Source organism: Glandiceps talaboti, chromosome 10, assembly GCF_964340395.1.
Source record: "Glandiceps talaboti chromosome 10, keGlaTala1.1, whole genome shotgun sequence".
Lineage (NCBI taxonomy): Eukaryota > Metazoa > Hemichordata > Enteropneusta > Spengelidae > Glandiceps > Glandiceps talaboti.
The window spans coordinates 10,111,143-10,135,648 of NC_135558.1; the positions used below are offsets into that span (position 1 = coordinate 10,111,143).

Below are 24,506 nucleotides of genomic sequence, written 5' to 3' on the forward strand. Positions count from 1 at the left end.
TCTATTAAACTCAGCTACATGTATGGCTGCCCTGATAAGATAACAATGATGCAGTACCCTGGGAATGAAACATTAGCCTTTAACAGACTTCGAAGTAGTAAGCAGACCATCATTAATGTTGGTATATTTCTTGGCATCTCATTACATCCATGTCATGACAGTTTTGGTGATAATATTAATAACACTCATTCTGGCATTATACAAAGAATAGATAGTGTGGAGTTACAACAGTAAGATAATTTGCTATAACGATAATTAGACGTTATTCACCAATATTTCTCTTTGTTCAGCTAAGTCAAATATGAGTGATGTACATACAAGGTGTTTGTCGCTACAAGTCACTAGACGAGTAATGACAACACCCTTAGGTGATAAGTATTTTCTGGCTGACTGAAGAAAAACATTGGAGAATAACATAATTATACCACCATGAATAATATCAAAGAAAAATCGGGGAAACTAATGGCAATTTTGAGCATTTTGACTCTTATGTAGAAGACAGCTGAGCCAGTGACGTAGACACGCGTTGTCGTGACATAGACGCGTATTGTCTTGACGTAGAATGACCAGAGTATGTTCCATATTGATGGCTTATGCATGGTATAATGACTGATACATTGACAAACTGTGACAACAGATAGTGACACTGGTATTATGACATGGTGACAACTGGTGTGCAGTTTGACATGAGTTGACATATAAAGTTATAGTGACATAACATAATAGTTTATAACAAAATCTGACACAGACCAGCTGTGACAATCAGAAAGTGACAAACTATGACAATTAACAAGTGACAAACTGACATGTAGAAAATGACAGCCTGGCGTGTACAAATATATGGAAAATCAGAAAATGACAAAATATGACATTCAAAATGTGACAAACTGTGACAGGCAGAAAGTGACAAACAGATTGGGACAACCTGTGACAAACAGAAAATGAGAGAGTGACAACTTATGACAAGCCAAAAGTGACAATGACAACCTATGACAAAAGTGACAGAATGACAACCTATGACAAGCCAAAAGTGACAGAATGACAACCTGTGACAAGCCAAAAGTGACAGAATGACAAACTGTGACAAGCCAAAAGTGACAGAATGACAATCCATGACAAGCCAAAAGTGACAGAATGACAAACTGTGACATGCAAGAAGTGACAAGCCAAAAGTGACAATGACAATCCATGACAAGCCAAAAGTGACAGAATGACAAACTGTGACAAGCAAGAAGTCACAGAAAGTGACAACCAGTGGCAAGCCAAAAGTGACAAACTGCCAGCAGAAATTGATAAGACACAAAACACATGACAACTTCAATCCCACAATGATCCACACATCCCATAATAATTAACCATATTTAAATCTATGCATACTTTGCAATGATTTATTATTGATAAGGAATCTCCACCTAATTCCATGACCAGATATCACTTTTACTGGCGCCATTCCTGTTACAGACTCAGACTTAAAATACCATATGTTGGGGCTTTGTCAGTCTTAACTATGCAATCCATTAGCTCAATTAATATCAGAATTGGTCTTTAAACAGAAAGAATTCATTATTTATAGTGGCATTAGTGCTAACCTAGTAAGTTCTATTTCAAAGTCACAAAAGACATCATGATTTCCATGAACAAATAGAAATTCCTGAAAATAATTTTGCTACTAAAAATTTGTTTTCATTGGGATGTACATCAGAGAGTAAATTTTCTGTTGTATATACACTTTTCATTCATTCATTCATTCATTCATTCATTTATTTTATTCGGATGCAAAAGCACTTTAAGCCAAGCAATGACCCCAATTTTCCAACTTTTAAAATTGACAAAGGTACATACATGTAAGAAACATATGCTGCTCTGACATCGTGACTTATTTTTTCTAAATACAGAATCTACTCAAAATGATACATTATTACTTTAATACTAATTTTTTAATTTCATCATTGAGCACCCTGGGCTTTGTACAAGAACATGTGCTGAGTTGAACTGATGTGATTGCAAATGATGTAATGACTTGTGTCTGAGAAATGACAGAGAAGTTAACTATTAAAGCTATTTTTGAAACAAATGAGTCCAAAACAAACTTTCTACAATATATCTCAGGACAAATGATATACATTGTACTTGCAAGAGAGACAACAGAAAAGTTAACTAAGCTATTTGTGAAACATGTGTCTGAGCCCAGCACAAAAACTTACTACAGGGTATTTCTCTCACTACATCTGTTCGTATACATATGTAGAACTAATGATGTATACCCTTTAGGAGTTGGTGTTTTAACCATCATTATAGCACATCTCACAAATTGCCAACAAGGGGGAAATAACCACATACTCCAAATCATCAACAAGAGGAAATAACTATTTAACCTTCCACATATCTCTCTAGTGTTAGACCTTTTATGTAGCTTGGATGTAAATCTTTCCAAAGTGCATTGCTTTCAAAATATCCTCTTTTAACCTCTGGAAGTGAACTGTGGGAATGTCCTGTTTTTCCCACATCCCCAAATCCCGTTGTTTATCCGGTACTACTAGCATGTACATGTATGTCTTTCATCTGTGACCTTAACCTATAACTAATGTTTGTAATCATTGGTGGTAATAAAGTTAGGTCAAAAACAGTATTGTGGTTTCTTAGATGTGATGATAGATCTATCTAAAACACATGTGCATCTGTTGACTTCTTATTTATGATACTTCAAGTATGCACTAAAGACATCTTTCGCACACTAAATATAAGAAGCCTTCATAGATGTCATAGTCCCCAACTGGTTTGTTGTAAGGCAAAGTTATTGAGCAAATCTAATTTTGACCTTGACAATGAAGGTTATGGTCAAAAGTCAATCTGAGTAGTAACCATACCTCTAGCTAATAATGTGGGCGTAGGTCCAAGTCTCTTGGGGTGAAACTTTCAGATATTAGTTGGTAAGTATAATTAATGGGAGGGGTGGTGCAAAGTGGGATGTATTAGTTCCACTGCTACCAGACACAGGAGTAGTCCTGCTTGCAAATGGTGTAGACTTGATTATTGATACTGACATAGCAGCCAGAGGAGAGGGAAATTGTCAGAATCGAGTCCTGACTTCCTCCATCTGCAAGCAGGACTAACATATGAAAAACTGAGGATCTAATCTGGTCAACTATTTCTACTCATATTGAATACTTCTTATTAGATAGGATCATTTGAAAACCTATCCCCGTATGTATACTCAGTAACTTTAATTCACAATAGTTTATTTTCCCATGATCACTGATGTAAAACACTACTCACACAGATGAATCAATAATAATCAACAATTATTTAAAGTTTAAATTCATTGAAGTTTCAAATAAAAATGAAAAGTGCAGATTCTTTTGAATTATTTTTGTGAGAAATTATCAGAACGAAAAAAAAAATATGGAAAAAGAATAAAATATATATGTAGAATACGTCATGTATGAGCTGAAAATGGGACAGACTTCTTCCGTACCAGATGAAAATTTCGTAGAAACGTGGACTGATATATCGTATGTTGTATAATATTACAACTTTACATAATTATGATTCAGTGGTTCATTTCCTGAGGTCATAGGTCAGGTCAGGTCATACATATACTTCTCTGAAGTGTAGTGTGGTGTGGTTTGATCTACTAATAAATACAAGCTTTTATAAAAGTGATCGGATTTCACAACGACACGTGTCATTTCACAGATAATATAATAGATAAGTGCAGTTTTATACATATATAATATCGTTCAACTGACAAATCAAACTATTGATTCCATCTACTAATGGGCAACATACAATGTGTTAGATGGATAGTTATAATTATAGTGAGAAATCTGATTTCTGACTGTATGGCAGTGTATTTTTTTAAAGAGATTCATTTCATTGCAAGCTATACAAGCCTTAAAAGTTGACACACTTAAATAGGTGTGATTGTCATAATACTAGATGTGCAAAGTTTAGCACAGTAACTGTTAAAGACATAATTTCTGCCACATTTTGACACATACAAGTATTTGAATGGCTAGACATACATCTCCAACAATTTGACATTACAATAGAAACACACACAAAAATAGCCAGGTGTGGCAAAAATCTATATAAATATCCTTTCAATATTAAACCCTGTCCCTAATTTCTATAAATTTTACAACAATTTCATGAAATGTTCCTAAAAACCATTATTATTATGAATGGGGAACTTACAAAACTATCTGAGCTCACGAGGAGTACTTTGACACACACAATGTATTCCCTCACATTTTGACATAACATAAATACTATTCTTACAAATATGCTTGTTTATCAAATATAGTATCTAAGGTTTCTGTAACAGCTGTTATCAACTGTGCAAAAACTTCCATGTGTTGGGCAGGATGGACAGACATGTATAATGTGTTATGGTGGAGATTCCAACGATTTCAACAACCAATTACTAGTACTTGTGAATGATTTTGGCTATCTTGTTTGCAATCATGTGTCTCTCTCTCAGTGAGTTAACACTGACGACAGTCTAAAAACTTGTAAACATCTGGTAAAAATAATTTCCCTGGAATGGACCACTAGAATATGTGGGTAGTTCTGTCTTCCATGAGAGACAACAGTGCCCTCAAAAATTAAAGTTTAAAGCGATGTTCTGTATTTTTTTTTATAGTTTTGGTGTTGATTGTGCATCGGAAGTTCAGTGTACCATGATATAACTTTATACTTTATACAAACTTTTTGTGATTCATTTACAGTATGCGTGTTGTATTGTATACATTCTCGTCTAGTTTTTTGAGTCGTTTTTCAAAAGGAAACCAATGACATACTAAGTACTAGGTTTCCATTTTGATAAAGAACACATCTGAGTGGGTAAATATATATCATTTATATCTTCCTTGTTGTTGCCATCATCGTCATCAAACTCAGCCTCATTGTTGTCATTTTTGTCATCGTCGTCGTCATTGTTATGGTTATCGTTGTCAGCGGCACCATCACCGTCATCATCGTCGCCCCGACCACCACCTCCATCATCATCATCACCATCACCATCACCACCACCATCATCATCATCATCATCATCATCATCACCATCATCACCAAGATCACAGCAAACAATTTGCTGACCTAACCAGACTGATCATGTACATATAAATATATCAGCATCCGTTATGTACTATCGCCATGGGTACCAGCAGTATATGTGTCATCTCTGCTAAACAGATGTGAAAGACATCACTACAGCTGACATCTGTTGACTAGTTTCATATCATTATAACTATAGTGTGATACTACACTGTCACTTGATGACATCAATAATGGTTGATGGTAGACCTCTATGCACATCATCAAATCAAAAAATACCTCAAGTTTATTGTTTATACATCCTTACACCATTACTTGTTGACAGCTGCATCATAACTACTGTAAAGGTCACTTACTTGGTATACCAAAATAACACAACCTGGTCTTCTAAATTATTTGTTATGATGAGCATTGAGCCTGTCAATGACCTCTGACCTAGCTGATGACCTCTGTTAGGTCAGACAGACATACAGTTACTTACAAAGTACTCACATCATGACTGCCAGTAGTTATGTCTTCTGGGTTTTTTTAATGATTTTTTTAAAAACTTTCCTTTATCTTTATCCTGCCGTTGTGAATTTATCAAATTATCAATATTGAAAACTTCCTCATTTGGTATCTAATTTCAAGGATATACAAGTTACAAAAAGTTTCAGAAATACTAGTCTTTAAAAATAAAAAAAAATTCTCTTTCCTGCTGTAGTGGATATATCAAATTACTTAAAAATTCAATTTCAAATGGAAAACTTCCTGGTGTGCGAATTAAAGGGAACAGCTGTCTTTCAGAAATACTATTCCTAGAAAATCGTAGATTGGTCTGCTATACCCATTACAAATATGAAGTCACAAAATCTGCACATACTGGCAATGAGTCTAAAAATTTTCCCTAATATCAATCTGTATCAGTTATGCAAGGTAGTTAGCATATATATTAATGGGTCTTTCCTCCTTGACTTCCATCTGTTGTTCTAAACATCGTATCCTGTTGTATTACATGCCATGGAAAAACCACTAACAAACCACAAACTTAAGTGTGATGTGAGACTCTATATACGTCATACTTGACCAGGCTCATGTGATGATTTCCACGTCTGGACACAGCTAGTTTACGTCAGCTACTTTAGGAGTGGAATTTTCACAACAGTTTCAATAGTTTTGACTTCCAGCCAAGCTGTTGCGATGACTGTTTTTCAAATTTTACAACATTTTAGGATGTACTTGTAGTTCTTGATAAACATTTTTGATGTTGCATAAAACTTAAAGGGGAATGTTTCAATCCTGGGTCATCGCATTACTGTTTACATGAGATCGTTAGTTTGTTATTGACCAATGTTTGTATATATGTAGCTGTCAAAAAAACAGATTTTTACATCTACATTTTAATCCGGAGCCAAACTTGGCCTCCAAGTATGTAGAAACTGGATCAAACACTGCTGCGTTACAGTGAAACTGCCAATGTCACAATTATCTAGAGAATCATTATTACGACAGATATATTATTACAAGTGTTGAGTTTTCATATTTTAAGAGTGTTTATACAACGACTATTTGGTTTCAAATTCATTCTAAACAATGGTATATATATATGACATATGAAACATATCACTTCAAAACAGTGACACTGATGACAACATATCACTTTGAGGAGTGTTGAAACATGCTACATCTACAAGTGGCATAAAAGTATGCAATTAACTGTATTTGTACCATTTTTCAGAAACTGAGAGGTCTGCCACGTTGCTTTGAAATGTCCAAGTGATGCTTCAATTGAGGTATAACTTGTTCAATATAGCTGAAGTAGGTCTTGATATAAAAATCCATACTTAAAAAGACATGATGACACATGAGTACGTCTTGTAGAAGTTCCTGAGCACGAAAACATTACATTTCTGGCTGTATAAGTTTGTGAACAATAATATTTTATGCGGTCCTCAGGTAAAATTTATGTAAACTGAAAAATCACGACCAATACTTACAAAATTGGCAAGCAAAATTATGCCTGACACCAACAGTATCTCATAGATGTAGATGCAATACAGTTTTGTACTTGCGTATATACACTTGACATGTCATGAGTTCGGTCATGAATAATTGTGAAAAGTTCAAACAACTGTAGTTAATGGCTGTAGTTGAGGGTACTCATTTCATGCTGTTAAACTTAATTGCTACGTTTACCCTGAATACTAGTACAGTAGACTGCATGTATGCGCTGACGTCGTTCTCAACACTGATATGCATTTAGAATGGAATTGGAATGGAATCAAGGCTGTATAAATTGACATTGGGCTAAATTTGTATACAAGATTCATGCATTGAAGTTGTTCTCAGGATTACAACTTCAAAGATTTTATGAGTAATTGGAAATCGGGTGCAAGTTTGCAGGAGGTCATGTGGTACTAAAACCGAAAGTTATTCTCAAAATTGCATGCACTTAAAAGTAATTGAAAAAGGGGTGCAAGTTTGCATGAAGTCATGTGGTGCTAAAACTGTCACCAAGAATGGACTGAAGTTGTTCTCAACATTACATGCACTTAAAAGTAATTGGCATAGGGTATAAGTTTGCATGAACTCACATGGTACTACAATGTCTACAGGAGAATGTATAATCAACGGAAGTTGTCCTCAAAATTATATGCACTTAAAAGTAATTGGAAAAGTTTGTATAAATGGATATGGTAGTCAAGAGTACAGACTGCATGCATTGATGCTTTCTGAACATTCAATGTACCTGATATGAAATTGGAACTGGGGTGCAAATCTGAATACACTGACATGGTGCTAAACACAGGAGATGGTGCACATAGTTTGTTTTCAAAATACTGTATGTATCTCAGATGTACAGATGTAATTGGAAGTAGGGTGCCAGTTTGAATAAATCACACTGTACTTAAAAAACAGTTCATGAGATTGCATGCAATGAAGTTATTCTCAACATTATCATACATTTTAGACTTTTAACTGGGAATGGGAAGTGAATCATTATTAGCTCAATTCATGCCAACAGTACACTGTGTGATGTTAACGTTCTCAACATCAATATACATTAATATAATATTGAGAACGTAACGGCATGAATAGGGAAAGGGGAAGATTTCTGTATAAAATGACATGGTACTACATACACTACATCTATCACATGTCAATTAGAATACAGTAAACGTTGACTAACATTGTGACATACCAGCTAACCTAGTTACCACGGGTATTTAAATGTAACGTACAGACTATGACAGTATGATCAATGTGTTCTCATCACTGACATTTAACTTACATCAACATATACTTAACATGGTGGACACCACGTACATTGCACAATGCATTTTTCCATATTTTGTCCATTTCATTGGCAGTGTTTTCCCTTGCCCTATATCTGAAATTTTGTTGAAATCGACAATAATCATTTTTCCTATTAGTAGGTGATAACGCTTGTTAACTTTTAATGAGTTTTCCATACTTCCATACTAGAGTTTCTGATCTTGCACTTTAAATTTTCTGTGTTGTCTATATCATGATTTTTTGTTATTACATATTGGATTTTTACCAGGATTCTTTTGAAGTATTGCTCTCAAGTGTCCGGAGAACGAAACGAAGTTGTTTGACCTAGAGAAATCCAAAATATGAAAGTCTTGTTTTTCTAGATTTTATAAATACTTTGAATCTTCACTTGGACAGCTTACTTGTACCAAATCTTAAATTCAAACTTAACTTGAATACTGTACTAAGTACCCAATAACTCTGATGAGATGACAGAACATACTGCAAGATAGTACAAAGATGGTATGTAATCATCTTTCTAACTCAAAAGAACTTTCTAACTTTAGCTGGAGAACAAGTACAATCAGTATTAGTTTTATACAGAAAACATTTTCTTAGAAACAATGATCCCTAATTATTTTATTTAATTGTTCAAACTATAAAACCAACTCTTGATGTACAGTAAACTAATAACTTTATCTGTTGTTAACACCATTTCCAAATTTTGAAATCATCTGAGACACAATGTTGTGGATTGGGTAAACACTGTTATACAAGTATGATACATTTCTCCACAGTTTATAGAAGTTACTTGTACTTTGCAGTAACATAGGATGATAGTATAGGCTAGTGTCTATAAATCATACACCAAGCCTGTTCCGCTATTCAAAAGAAAAAGTAATAAAGTTTGCTTCAATAAGTTTATGGTGATAGATTTCAATACTCTTTGGTCAGTGTGAACAATGGACACATTTGCTTATATAAGACTAGTATAAATCATGAACCTGTGCATTGACTTTCTGTTGTCCAGGAATATGACAACATACCCTATCCTGTATTATGAAGGAAACACAGCCTATTCCCACCCTGTCCTGTGTTCACACTCCGAAGGGAAATATCACAAATTCTGAACATTTCATTCCATATCCAACAGGGGATAAAGTACCGACAGACAGTTGTATCATCTCACTTTGTGTCCCTTGAATATGTGTCCTGATCATTTAACCAAGTATTTCAACTTACCCAGTATACTCTTGGTAAGTCTAGCTAGTTCCTTGAGTTGCTGCTTTAACATGATGATTCCTCGCACAAAACTTTACTCTGTGACACTTCATGTGAAATGAACCAACACCAACACACCAACACCGGCAACACGTCATTGGAAATTACATCAACCAATCACATGATGCCTGTATAGTCACATGACTGTCTGAGTGACCCTGTGTGGCTGGGGTCACATCTTTCCACAGACAAGCTGGACATATTTCACTGGGGAATATCATTTGTTGTTTACTTGTCAAAATACAGTCTGGGTCTCACAAAGTTTCTGTTTTAGAACCTGTTCTATGTTTGTGAATGATGTTATCACTTTCTTTCTACGACTGACGAGAAAGATAATGTCAAAACATACTCATAAACAAGAGAAATAAAAGTTAACTGATTTAGAGTACCAGTCTCCTTTGTTTCTGATACAAACATAAAACAAGTACTCATTATGACAAGTCCACTTTGACAAAGTCCATCACTTTCGATGAAATTTGTATCACTAATTTTTACACGAATATTTACATGAATGTTAGGTTTCTAAAATAAGACTGGAATGTACTGGACATTGTCCAGATTTCAAATTAACACAATGCTTGACTTATTTCATAGTCAGTTCACACAAACTTTTATGAGGTGTGTAATACCCTGGATGGTTGCACAGGCCATACAAAAACAACTTTCTGTTTACTATACTATGAGCACACAGGCCATACAAAAACAACTTTCTGTTTACTATACTAGGAGCGCATAGGCCATACAAAAACAACTTTCTGTTTGCTATACTAGTAGTGTATGGGCCATACAAACATACATTTCTGTTAGCCACATGAATATTCTTGTACTAATTTGAATGGTCTCAAAAATGACAAATTAGCCTCAATTAGGTCCTACACAAATGAAAATTTCACAGTTCTTTTTACACATATGCCATGGTATATTATTATACATTGTATAAACAATTTCTCATGTCTCAGCCAATACAATCTTCTAATACAAGTACATCTCTGAACTATTTCTCAGCCTATACAATCTCTTGTTTCATTACATAAACTGAACCGGTTTCCTAGCCAATACAATCACTTGTTACATCATACTACTATGGATTGTTTCCTAACACTCTACAATCTTTCATTACATGTTCATCCTGTGTGGTTACTGTTGCCATGTCAACAGTCAACACCATCCCATGTTTCCAGGTATAACTACGTTACTAATTACAGTACGTAATTTGATCGAGTATTTCCAACATGACAATATTTTCTTAATTTGTAACAGACGTAGAAATCCTTCCATGTGAACTTGAATCACTTGATTATATTCAGTATTGTATTTTTGGAATAAACTTGCAATCGTGATACTACTTTGTGGTTGAAATGAAAACCGAAAACCACATGGGGATCTGAATCAGCTGTTTATCATTTGTAATAATCACGACAGACTTAGAAATCAGTCGCATTCTCCATGTGAACTTGATTCATTTTTATACATTTAGCTACAATCACATGAAGTGGGTCAGAGTTTCCTTACATGTACTTAGAACACAAAGGGTGAGACTTTCGTTAGAAAAATGTGACACGCACATGACTTAACTCAGCTGGTATGCTTTAACATACTTAGAACATAAAGGGTGAGACTTTCGTTGGAAACCTGTGATGCGCACATAATTTGGATCAGATGATAAGCTAAACATACTTGCATTTTTATATTGCAAATTCACGTCAAATCAAATACATTACATTAACATCAAAATATCCAAAGATAACATTGTCATTATCAATTCACAAGATCATATGATTTAAATTCACTCTGAAAACGCTTGTAATAATCAAAGCAAGTGAAATAACATCTAATACAACCTTACATCGACTTCAAGGTAAGCGTCATGACTCTGACACAGCCAATAGAATTAATTTTTAGATACAGGAATACACTTATAATAACAAATGAAACCACATCAGATAGGCAACCTTTATCATATTTCACTGTTCATAATTATTCTACCTGTTTGACTGATTCCCTAATTTAACACCGACATGCTCTATAAAACAAGCTATATACTAGGAATATAATTCCAGTATGATATACAGAAATATGAAAGTGTCTAGACAGGTATGCTTACCTACCTCCTCTGTCTTCTAAATGAAGCCTATGCAGTGCTTTCACTCTAATAAATGGTTTGTCACACACTTGTTGGAATTTTTCAATTACATTTGATAATATATACCTAGTTTTACAAATAACATATTCATGAATCAGCCAGGTATTGAAGGTTAAGGATTGTATACATTTCCTTGTTTGGCACAGGTGATTAATTACCATATGTTAAATTTAGATTATGACAAGGATGAATGTCCTGTGTTTGATACCATTCACATTGACTGATCAATAGATGTGATGTGTGTTTTGCCATCATGTATGACTCATTCACAGAACTGAATGAACGCCGTCACTCTGCATTAATACAATGTGTTTTATGATAGGCGTGAAATACAAAGGTCATTGACCAGTGTAAGAACATTGTTACTTTGTATCACATTGTTTCCAATATATATATGAAAATATCACATTATTGACAGCTGTAATGGCTGAATATTGTTACTTTGTATAACATTGTATTACAATGTTTCTAATTTGAATATAACTCAGGGGTTATTGACATATTTACCAAACAAGTGGATACATATTGGTATTTTGTATTACACTGTTTCTAATATGAATGAAAACTAACAATTTATTGACACTAATGGCTGAATATTAACACTTTGTATATTGTATTACAATGTTTCTAATTTGAGCACAACTCAGAGGTTATTGACATATATATTGAACTGGTGAATAAACATTGTCACTTTGTATCACATTGTTTGCAATATGAATGGAACTCGCAGGATATTTTAATAATTTATTGAAAACGAGAAATTAATATTGTCACATTGTATTACTGTGTTTCTAATATGAGTACCAATTCAAAGGTTGACTGACTCTCTGACCAGGTGAAGTGAATGACATTGTTACTTTGTATAATTTTTTTTTCTAATATGGGTGAAACTAACAGGTTATTGACTCACTGATTGGACTCACTGATAGGATGAGAATACATGGTATTAAACAATGTACCAATTTGTTTCAAATGAGTATAACTTGGAGGTTATTGACTGAATTATAGGGAACAAGTTAATGAATATTGTCACTTTGTATCACATTGTACTACTTTGTTTCAAAAATGAGTATAACTTGGAGATTATTGACAATATATGAAATAAAATTCATCAATATTGTCACTGTGTATCACACTGTACTCACTTTGTTTCAAAACTGAGTATAACTTGGAGATTATTGACAATATATGAAATAAAAGTCATCAATATTATCACTGTGTATCACACTGTACTCACTTTGTTTCAAAACTGAGTATAACTTGGAGATTATTGACAATATATGAAATAAAAGTCATCAATATTATCACTGTGTATCACACTGTACTCACTTTGTTTCAAAAATGAGTATAACTTGGAGATTATTGACAATATATTAAATAGAATTCATCAATATTGTCACTGTGTGTCACTGTGTATCACACTGTACTACTTTGTTTCAAATATGACAGGTTGATGACTTATTAATTGATCATGTGAATGAACATTGCCACTTTGTACAACAATGTTTCTTATCTCTAGGCAATATTATACGGTTAATGACTCCTAGGTCAATGCCTTCCTATATTCTCACTTTAGACATGTTCATATTTTTCAATATATTGTGAATAGCTTTAGGTATGATTCTTCTGCTGATATATTGACGACCACAAAATGAATTTCTTCACTATTTTACTAGACTGTAGTACTTGCTGTGTTGTTTAGCCCTATCAGGCTTCTTTAAAGTGAGTGCTGACAGACAGTGTGGCACGAATGTTGTATTTCACAGACTACTATTTCACTTGTCTCTGATAAATTAGAAATTTATGCTTATAAATATAATAACATATCAGCCTTAATATCTTGTCCTGTAATTTATCAACATATTACTTTTTTCAACAGATGGGGAAAATTAAAATTGAACTAAAAAAAAGCCATAATTCTACATTAAAACTTTCTTATTTGAAAATTTTATGGTAAACAGCCAAATATCCTGAACATTTTTTAACTGTAAAGACGTCTACAAGAACACATTTTTAATTCTAATAAATTATGTACAATTTAATATATGAAAAAAAGCAAAAAGAACATACACAGAATGAGAGAAACACAAAAGAACTTTGCTGTTTTCAAAACTGTTCAAATACATCATTTATATAATTAGATGATGCATCATGATAAATGAATAGCTTTGGAGATTTCACAGATTTTCACTTCCGATACAGATGTACGTCGGTTTCACAATAGCAAACATAAACAGGACTGGAAAAACAACAGTCAATGGTCTATACACCCAACCTTCTACCTTTTCACCAAGGGATATCATTTTCCATCTCAAATTATCATTTCAAGGGTAACTAGTGTTATTTTAGAAACCAACTAAAGTGTTAACTTGTAGGGTTTATTGTCTATAACGGAAATGTTGTCGTTGCTGTACACAAAAGACTGTGTTTCTTTTCTTAACTTAGTTACCGGAGTATTGACGTGTGTTGACCTAGAATAACCGAACTGTTGTCACTCTGTCTGCATTTATACATTGTACCAGTACAGTACAATGGGTCAAACAATTCAACTTCCAGTTTCTGAACAGTATTTATTTTTGTCAATACCTTCAATGTATTCAAACCTATTGTGGGTTAACTTTAAATAAATTGTGATGATTTTAAATATTATCGAAATAACATTATTGAATGCACAGTAACGGTAAATACACACACTACTGTCACACAACATAACAATCTCTTCAATTCATTGCAACTCTGCTTTGTGATATATTTGTGACATTTTACATGTAAAGTGACTGGAGTGTTTATGCAACAAAATAGAGACCAAACCTGGGGTGTGTTTGAGGGTCAACTTTGGTATCAGAGTTGACAGCTGGTAACAGATCTCAACAACTCCTTGAAAACCTGTGGAACCTGCTGTTTTATGAATTTAGAGTTGATTAACATTCTCATTGGTGACTTCCCGGCCCAGGCAGTCATAACATTACTGGTAACTTCCCCAGGCAATGATGGTGCTACTAGTAAACTTCCCAAGGCAATGATGGCGCTACTGCAGGGTACAAAATCAGCAGTAGTAGTCCAGGACACAGTACTACACACTACATGTATCTAGACTACCTTATCTATACAGTGGTAGTCTGTTAGACCAATAGAAATCAATACAAAATTGTAGCTGAAATAGTTCACTTTGCTAAATCTGACTAAAAACTGTACAAATTAAATTCAAAACTCTGTACTGGTGACTTCCTCAGGTAATGGTGCTACCTTAACATTACTGATGACTTCTGTCTTCAACTATTGACAATCTAATAAAGTTATTTTGATAATTTTCACAGCTTGACAATGGAATTGACCTCAGAATATTTGTTTTTGTGTTAACCTTGCTCTCACTAACGCTAGGATAGTTGAAGTATGTGATAACATTGAGCCTGCTGGTGTCATTTGTTTGTGTTGGCACCAAATCATCCAGGGATAAATACTACCTTTCAAAGTCTGTTGACATTTTGACCTGATAGTGTAGGTTGCCATGCCACAGAATTATAATCACAGAACTGTTAAGTTTATAATACTGTGAAGTTACCAGTTCCCCCCATCCCCACCTCTGAGTTCACTCTCTAAAACATTATTTAATGTTCAATACCCAATGTTTAATGTCTGAATTCTATATTCTCACACAAGTGTTATCTTATCAGTGGAATCATAAATAAATTGGATTGGTCATCACATCTCCCTTCTTTCTCTAGAAATACAGTACTTTTCAAAGCGTTCTTAAAGGCCAGCGTTATCTTATCGTTTGAGTCATAAGGATTGGACAGGATCATTCATTTGTTGTTAAAGAGCAACTTTTCTACATCTCTGCTAGATAACTGTTTTTCACACTTAAATGTCAGTCCTAACATGAACTGGGTCTTAAAGGCCAGGGATTCAATCCCAGGTTTGCGCATTAGTGTTATCTTCATATCAGTGTAACCATGAGGATTGGATACAAGATACAAGAAAACTTTATTATCTCATGTAGAGAAATTACAGATAGGATCTTCATTGTTAAAGAGCACCTTTTTTCTAAAGCTTTGCCAGACAACTGTTTTCATACCTAAATGTTAGCTGACACAAACTTTTCAAGATCCAGTGAACACTGAATCTGGTAAGTGTGTCTTAGTTTTGTAACATATCACATATGTATCAAAAACTCACAGTTAGTCAGTAAAATGCACCGGAGTTCTCAGGATAATTTTTTGGGGATTCATATATCTTTAAACTTTAAATAGAGGGTGATGAAATGTATGCAAATTTACCCGAAACTAGGAATACAAAGTGAAGAAATGTACACAAAATATACCAGACTTCCTCCCTGTTGTTAATTATTACCAGGGTGGCTAAACTTTTATGAAAACAGTGACCCAGACAGCTATTTTGTCCATATTGTGTGATGAGTTTAAAGTACAATAAAGAAAACACACACATGTCATTATTATCACTAGATTGTACAACTTAGGGGGTCAAGAAACCTTAAACTCCCAGGGTAAACAACCTATAGCATCCTAACTTACATCATACACATCTTTGTATTTAAGAAGATTACGTGCAGACATACAAAACATTGGTTAGTCTCTATACTAAATTCATACAATATCTAGTGTACAAAATTATCCAGTGTCATATTTTCAAATTGTCTAGCTATTTACATCTGAAATAATATGAAATTTAGCTTTTCCCTTTTAAATTTTGCATTTTAACATTTTAACTAAAATATTCAACGGTCAGAATATTCTCTTCTGAAATGCATACCAAGCTGTTTACACATATTGTACATTTATAAATAAAATGTATTTAAATACTAATTGGACCAAAAGAATCTAAGTTTTGATATTTTCAGAGTTCTTGTCAGAATACTGACTTTTGAAATTCAAAGAAAAGTTGCTTCCATTCTTATATTTAGTATTACTTATACTTATCATCCCATTACTGATAGTGTTAGAGTAGTTTGTGTATGTCTCTGGATTTGTGACTGGCTGAGGCTTGTTTATCTAGGCTATTTTGAAAGAGCAACTGTTGGAAATGTTTGTGACTTGCAGTATTCTAAAACCAATGTTTACAGGAAATTCATTTCAATAGCTGATAATTATGATTCTGGTCACACTGGAGTTTAAATGTGAAGAAGAAAAAAGTTACTGAAGAGTAAAAATCTCAGAAACTGCACACCGAGGGGTTAAAAACCATCGTATTGTGTTTTCGTGCCCTTTAAAGAAAGACACGGTTAGTTCTTTTCATAAAAACTTGGCACAAGATGTAGTCACATATTTTCATGTAGAGTTTGTTTGTGACTTTCTACAAGCTATTGCTGCATACTATGTCAACCTATTGTTATTATTACCACTGTCATTCCGATTGAAAACATCGTAATATTTATAAATCTATTCAGCAAGAATCTCTACATATAACTGTTTTGGTTTCAGTGACATTGTTAATATCCACATGATGCATATTGACACTACATATCATACATCCTCAGTTTTTATGTTATAAACAATAGCTAAGTTGTTTTGTATGTATAAATATTTGAGACCAACACCTGTTCAAACTAGCCAACATACTTGACTTCTATCCCTGTATTGTGTAGTAACAGTTTTCACAGATTGGTGTTAGGAATTTCACCACTTCATATTGTACACTCTGCAAGCCATTCATAGTTTGGTGTCAGGAATTTAAGTACTTCACTTTTGATGACAAAATGTTTTCAAAGTAAACATGAAAGTCTACCAATCTGAAGTTAAATAATTAGCTATGCCTTTTACAATCCTTGGCATAAAGTAGAAAATAATATTGGTTTAGAATGAAGGTATGCTTCATTTGCTATTTAATTACTGCTAAATTCTTTGCTGTCTACAGTTTGATGACAACTTTCACTGAAATGTTGTACAAACTCTTTCTGTTCAGGTTTGATTTTCCAGGATTTTAGAAAAACATATCAAAGGTGTTTGTATATTACTGTGATTAAAAAAGAAATTGGAAAAAAAAATGAAAATGTTCCATGTGTAAGTATAGCTGCATTGAAATTGACAAATCTAGTGACTACATCTGATTTGAAATTTAGAAAACACAAATTTGAGAGTTGGCTTTTAGTAAAGTTAAAACAGGTCCAACCACTTTTTCTCATTTAACCCTTTCAGGACTTGAAACTTTCCCGCCAAGATATTTGAACAAAAATTCTTGTTTCTCTGTAATTTTTGGAAAAAGATCAACTTTATTTTAGATCAGAATTCAAGAAATATTACTTCCCAATGAAGTAATATTCTTAAATTTTAGAAAATGTTCTTACAATCAAGTTTCTATTTATTCCAATGTCGCTTCTAGGAATGAAAGGGTTAAAAAAGGTTTATGATTATTTTAATAGCACTCAAAATAAAAACTCAAAACAAAAGTATGTGATATTTCACTTCTCCTTTTCTCAGAACATTTATTCCTTCAAATTTTTTTCATCATATCACTCATACTTATCCAAGAATACATTCATAAGTTTAACTTCATTTCATTCTGAGGAAGGTCTTTATGAATTTAAACTCAATGTTTGCACAGATCAGCTTTTATTATAATATCCAAAAATACATTTTATATGTATTATGATAAATTGTACTTTAAAATATTACATTTTTAATTTGAATCATTTTTTTTTCACTATCTTTCATTGGGCAAAATAATATTCCCATGAAAATAGTTTATAAGAATACTTTCTGTATCTATTTTTGATGTTGTGATAAAAATATGAAATAGCAAACACATGTTTCAGTTTACAAAATATCCCTTGGATAAGAAATATTTGACAAGCCTTATTAACGCATGATTTATTGAAGTATTTGACTCTTATTACGGGTGGTTTATTCTGAAGTGAAAATATCTCATTCAGGAAATAACCCCATTACATTCTTTGACCACCTACATTGACTTGCTAAAGAATCAAAGTATAGAAACATTCAAAACATTAGAAAATGACCCGCTGTCATGGCATTTCTGATAACCACACAACTATACAAACAAAATATTTGATACATAGCTTGACTTTCACAAATATCTTCAACAAAAAATTAACATTGAAAAGTCACAAAATCAAAGTCAGGAATGATACAGGAAGTTCATGACAACACATGCATGGCCTTTACAGGACCTAGTTGAACAAAACAAGTTTTTGAAGGAAATAATAGAATTTTTGAAAAGAATCATTCAGAGAACTGGTAGGCAGATTTTGATCATCCACGTCATGCAAATAGTTTGAAAAATCTCAAACTGAGCAGACAAGAAGACGAGTAACCCTTTATATTTTAACAACTTTTTCCCATAAAATCACTGCTTGAAAACATTAAACTCACTTTTTTATTTTTTTTCAAATTTGCAATCAAAAGAAAATTATGTTATGTAGTAGAAACAATATGGAGACCTTTGTACTTTTTTTTTTCAGGAAAAAGGTCATTGTAACGGAAGGGCAACTACTGGCCATAAATTATGGGTTGTAGACACAACCACTTAAAAGCATGACAGTTAACAGTACCAGGGAGTAAAGTATCATTTGATAAGGGTATTATTATGTAGTAATAGAAAATCAGCTGATGTAAGACCAGAGTATAGAGATAGATAAAATAATCTACTGCATTCCATTGTCTACTTTAATATTACATACATGCAGTTCAGTCCATCATGCAAGGCAGTGTTTTTGTTAAGGTGTTTGTATTAACTTGGTATTAAAGTGCTATCTGAATTCCAAAGTCATTGTTCCCTTACATTATCAAGTCAGTTTGAAAATTTAGGGCACTCAATTGTGTCTGGTCTGGAGACCTTTGTACTTTGTATTCAGGAAAAGGCTTCCTATGCTTGTGTTTTGTTATTAATGGTAAAAATATACCTGAACTTCGAGTCCAAAGTCATTATTCCCTTCCAAATTTATCATGTAAGTTTGACATTTTTGTCTGGAGACCTTTGTACTTCTTTTCAGGAAAAGGCTTCCTGTGTTGTTAGTATGTTGCTACAGGTGATAAAAATCTACCTGAATTCCAAGTCATTGTACAAAATGTGTTGTTCCTTTCCAATATGATCGTATAATATATAAAGTGTGAAAATTGGTGACGATCAAATATATCAGAACTGCTCCCCCCCCCCCCCCCCCCCAGGAAAAATGTTCCCTGTGGCAATCTTTTTAAGGATTCAAATCTGACTTTATTCCAAAGTCAAACGCTGGGCTCTCCTGAAAATCTACAGTATTGAGTACTAATATGTATTAAACACTTTCTATGTCATTCTTCTTAAACCTTAGCAAAAACACTGTGTTTTCAGACTAGAAAGATACAATGAGGAATAAAGAGTTATTGGCATTCCTGTAATTATGGTGTTGTTAGTATACCTGATATCATATAAATAGGTACCAATTTACTGTCCCGGTAACCATAATGTACAGGTTGTAGTTGTAGAAGAATAAAAGGCTCTATGGAACCCTCTGGAACGACTACAAAATTTGAAAAAAGCTGGGGTTAATTACAGCATGAAGAAAATTTATAGCCTTGTAGTTGACAAGTGACCTGGTAGTACAGTATATACCACATGCTGGTATTTCAATATGGGACCTACATTTTTCACAACACAGACCATATTTTTTTGGGTTTTCAAAAAGTGGGAACAATTTTGAAATTTTCGGTTCCCCTAGCAACATTTATGACAATGTAACAGGTACACTGATACTATACCACAAGCTGGTATTTCAATAATGAACATAACTTGTTTTACAGGGACTAAATTTTTAAGTAAATCAATTTTGAAACGGTAGGGAAAATTCTACAAATGTTGGTTCTGGTAGCAAACTTCTGGTTACATGTATTAGGATTTTAGACCTGTACTGAGATAGTCCTATTATTGTCGTCCCAGACTACGACCCGAAATGACCGACACAATCCCTACCCATACAATACACTTGTACACAAACCATTACAACAACAAATTAGGTGCCAATTATCAACAACACACTGTCAGAAAACTAACTTTTTTTTCTTCTTACCTGACTTTTTTCTACCAAAACACCGCAACATTTCTTTGATAACATTGGATTTAGTCACCATACTTGTGTCCCGTGACAATTGTCGCATGTCGTATGTTCTACTACGTAAGAGTCTTAGCAAGTGATCGGGTACCGACACCGTCACACAGAATTTCAAACTTTACTGACACTACAGGAAGTAAGTGGTGGCAGTTACATAAAGCACTGCTGTATGGGGGTGTGCCCTTCTAAGTTCACAGACTATACCATTATTACATAGTGGCCTTAGAATGGGCTCTGAGGGACGATGTCCTGTTTACTAGCTAAACAGCAGTAATTATTAGCATCTGCTGCCATTTAATCCTACTAGGGATGTAACATTTTGAATTTATGGCTTAAATTTAAGACTTTGATCCATCAATATGATAATATTCAGAGACTGGAATGAATGATGAAGTTAGTCAACCCACTACTTGAGTTCAAAAGTTAACCGTCCTAGACAAATGAACATTCAGTCTCATACTACTTAATCCATAGTTTAAACATTTGATACCAGTATACACCATACAGCAAAACTGATTTCACAGAGCTATATGGTATTATACAAGACAACAAACTCGATTCTCCCAAAACACCAAATAAAACCAACAACCTGATTTTCCAGACTTAAAAAAGCGTAAATAGTTACAGTAAATTTACTTACACAGAAAGTGGACTGATCTATGACATTGAATTAATTGACTGACGTGAACAATTATACTTTTTGCTTTGTTCTGAGAAAAGGTGTACGTACGTACATTACGTCCGAACACCCGGATCACAATAGGAATTACCATATTAAGATAACAACAGTACTACACCCAGTGGCTTAAAACAACTCACGTTCACCTGACTCAGACCTACTGCATTGTCTATTTAACGGAAACCGTAACTTGTACACCTAAATCACACATTCCTTTCATAAATTGAGAAATCACTTCATACCCTTCCGACATGCTATTGTTCTTTTTTCCTTCAAACATGTGCCTAAAGGCGTACTGTCAAAGGAATAGATCATTTAACGGCCATTCCCCTGGAAGGGTGTACAATTAGTTTCCAGTCTCTATACCCACAAGTGTATAATAGAGTTCATATGTGACAAACTGATTTATAGCTACAAATGTACCATTAAAGGAACTCAGTTTTCCATAGTATTTATACAAAGAAAAGACAAAGAAAAACATTATCATAGACTATTCCAACATATAGGACGTTTAGTTATTGATATTTTGAAAAAATTTAAGTGAATGTATTGTTAGTTGTCAGATCGAACAAATAATTCTCCAGTTGCAGCCAGTGCACAGTTATAAAATAATACACTTTAGACTTTAGTACATGGTAGAGTTGAATAATTGTCATAAAGAACTGTTACCATATTCAGCTAGAATTTCCACTTATTTTGACAAAAAACTTACCTTTCTTTCTACTTAAAACATGACAAATTTGTTGGGAAACTTTCACTTCACTTTTGTGTCTATGTGAGAATCATGTTACACATTTCGGATGTATTATGTTTTTTTTTAAGTGAAATGTACACGTACGTCTAAGGTAACCACAGGATCTGGTGGTCAAAGATTCCATGAAATACTGATGGAATTGGATATTTCGGATAAATGATATATTGTTGTATTTGTGGTCATAATTGTGAATTCTACCAAATGCTGAGACTTTTGGGTATTTTGGTGAATAATGTTGTCATGGTTAAAGATAGTGAATTCTGGAAAAACTGTTAGTATTGGATACTTTTAATATGCAATAATATATGATAATGTTGTCATGGTTATGCTAGATGAATTCTGTGAAATACTGATAACATTGTAATGTCACCATGGTTACGAAAAATGAATTCTGTCAAATGCTGATAGTATTGCACATTTTGATGGTTATGTCGTCATGGCTACAGATAATGAATTCAGTACATTTCTGATACCATCGGGTATTTTAAGTGAATGACGATGTCATGGTAGTTGTGTTGTTTCGATAACAGTCTCACTATATAACTTATAAGTAGATAATGGTTGGTGTTGACCACAAATGGAGTCGTTATATCCACACCACAACTTTGCCTTCTTGCTCTAAAAAACATTAAAAAGTGTCTAAAAATAATTTATTCCTACATATGGCTCACTTTAATGTGTGGGAAACATACCCCATAGATACATGTATAGGTGAATAAAAGAACACCATCTAACTACAGACTATGGCTCACTTTAATGGGTGGAAGACATACATTAGTAGGTGGTAGCATAGAGAGTGCCAGGTGTCATTTTGTTGTTAGCCAAGTAAGTAAGTACCCTGTTGAGACACACAGTTATGCTGGTGCTGCACTGACACAAAATTACAACTGAATTCTCAGTATCACCCTAAAACTCTGTACAGTGTGTGACAGGCACACTTGGTAGCTTGAAAGTACTCAGCGACAGTTGTAACTTTAGGTTGGTGCAGTGTAAGTATAATTATGTGTTTCTCAACAGGGTATACAACAGGTAGAACAGGTGTACAAATATACTGAACCAGCAGAATGGTTAGTTCTGAGTGGCAACACATCTTGTAAATATAAAATTGAAAGTTCTAGTTGTTAAGACTATACACAGGATTAATACACTGTCTTTGTATCTGATTACTAGTACTTTCAGGTAGAAACCAGATTAACGGAATCTACTTAATTTGATAAAGAGAAATGGATGCTCTTAAAGTTAATCCAACTAATGGTTTATTTTCAGTGTAATTACCAGATGTAAGCTGAAGTATGAAGGACTTTAATTCACTTTAATACACTTTCTCTGATGAATGAATGCATGATAGACAGAATGTTTAAAAACATTACATCAAACGTAACTAGACTGTCAACAGAAACATGGTGCATTTTTCACTCTGTATAGATTTAAAATTGTACAATGAAAATTACAGTAATTGAGTACAAGAATTGCTTTGGATTTTCTACTAAATTCGCACCTCAGCAGGTCTTTTCAAGAAGTTTGAATTTTATAATGAAATTAACTTTTGCTATAATTAATACATATTTTGTATTTAAATAAAGTCTGATAGGTGTGATTTTAATGTCATCTGAATCATGCCCCTGGTGCTCTATATACAAATAAGTACCAGTTGTCTGTCTAGATGCTAATAGGCCAACAATGTTGAGAGTTTTCATTCAAAATTGCCAAAGTGCACAATTTTGGTTAGCTTTCCATCATTAGATATACATGTACATAGCCAGTAGTGAGTTCAGTGACTTTATAACGTCACTGTGTCATCCAGCATTGCAGTCACTCACAATGCCACCATGTACCAACAGATAGACAGATAGACAGACATCGACAATGTACTGAACTCTTCACGAAAGTACCTAGCCTGTCTACAGCTAGTCTGGATGCCAACATGGTCTTTAAATGTAAAATGTAATGATACCGTATACATGTAGGGACTAGACTAGTCTACAGCTGGTGAATGAGTCAAGTGACTCTAACTTCACTCTATATTGTTATTTCAGTCACTCCAATGTCATCATGCACCAGTAGACAAACAGGTATTGTACTAACTCAGACACCACACTTGACCTTGTCAAGGTTAGGTTGATCACAGTCAGTTGTCATGACCTTCACTGCTCACCCTATACCATCCTATCCAAGGTTGCACAATTTAACATAATTGTTAAACTTCATGATTTGGTAATTTTCTTTTTTAATTTGTCAACCCTGGTGTCCATTGCTCTGGAAAACTAGCAAGGTG

At 33.8% G+C, this 24,506-nt stretch overlaps 1 protein-coding gene across 6 annotated transcripts in view; it reads right to left on the minus strand.

Moving 5' to 3' along the window:
* Window positions 1-24,506, minus strand: part of LOC144441377 (ras GTPase-activating protein nGAP-like) — a 166,169-nt gene that overhangs the window by 57,564 nt on the left and 84,099 nt on the right. For 4 of the 6 annotated variants that reach the window (XM_078130934.1, XM_078130935.1, XM_078130940.1 and 1 more), the window contains exon 1: window positions 20,757-20,933. The exons of 1 other annotated variant lie outside the window; for it this stretch is intronic. In XM_078130934.1, the coding sequence (XP_077987060.1) occupies window positions 20,757-20,844 (88 nt within the window). In that variant the 5' untranslated portion in view covers window positions 20,845-20,933. Of the gene's footprint in view, window positions 1-9,555; window positions 9,642-20,756; window positions 20,934-24,506 lie in introns of those variants that run through there. One more of the 6 variants, XM_078130936.1, reaches the window with a different exon arrangement.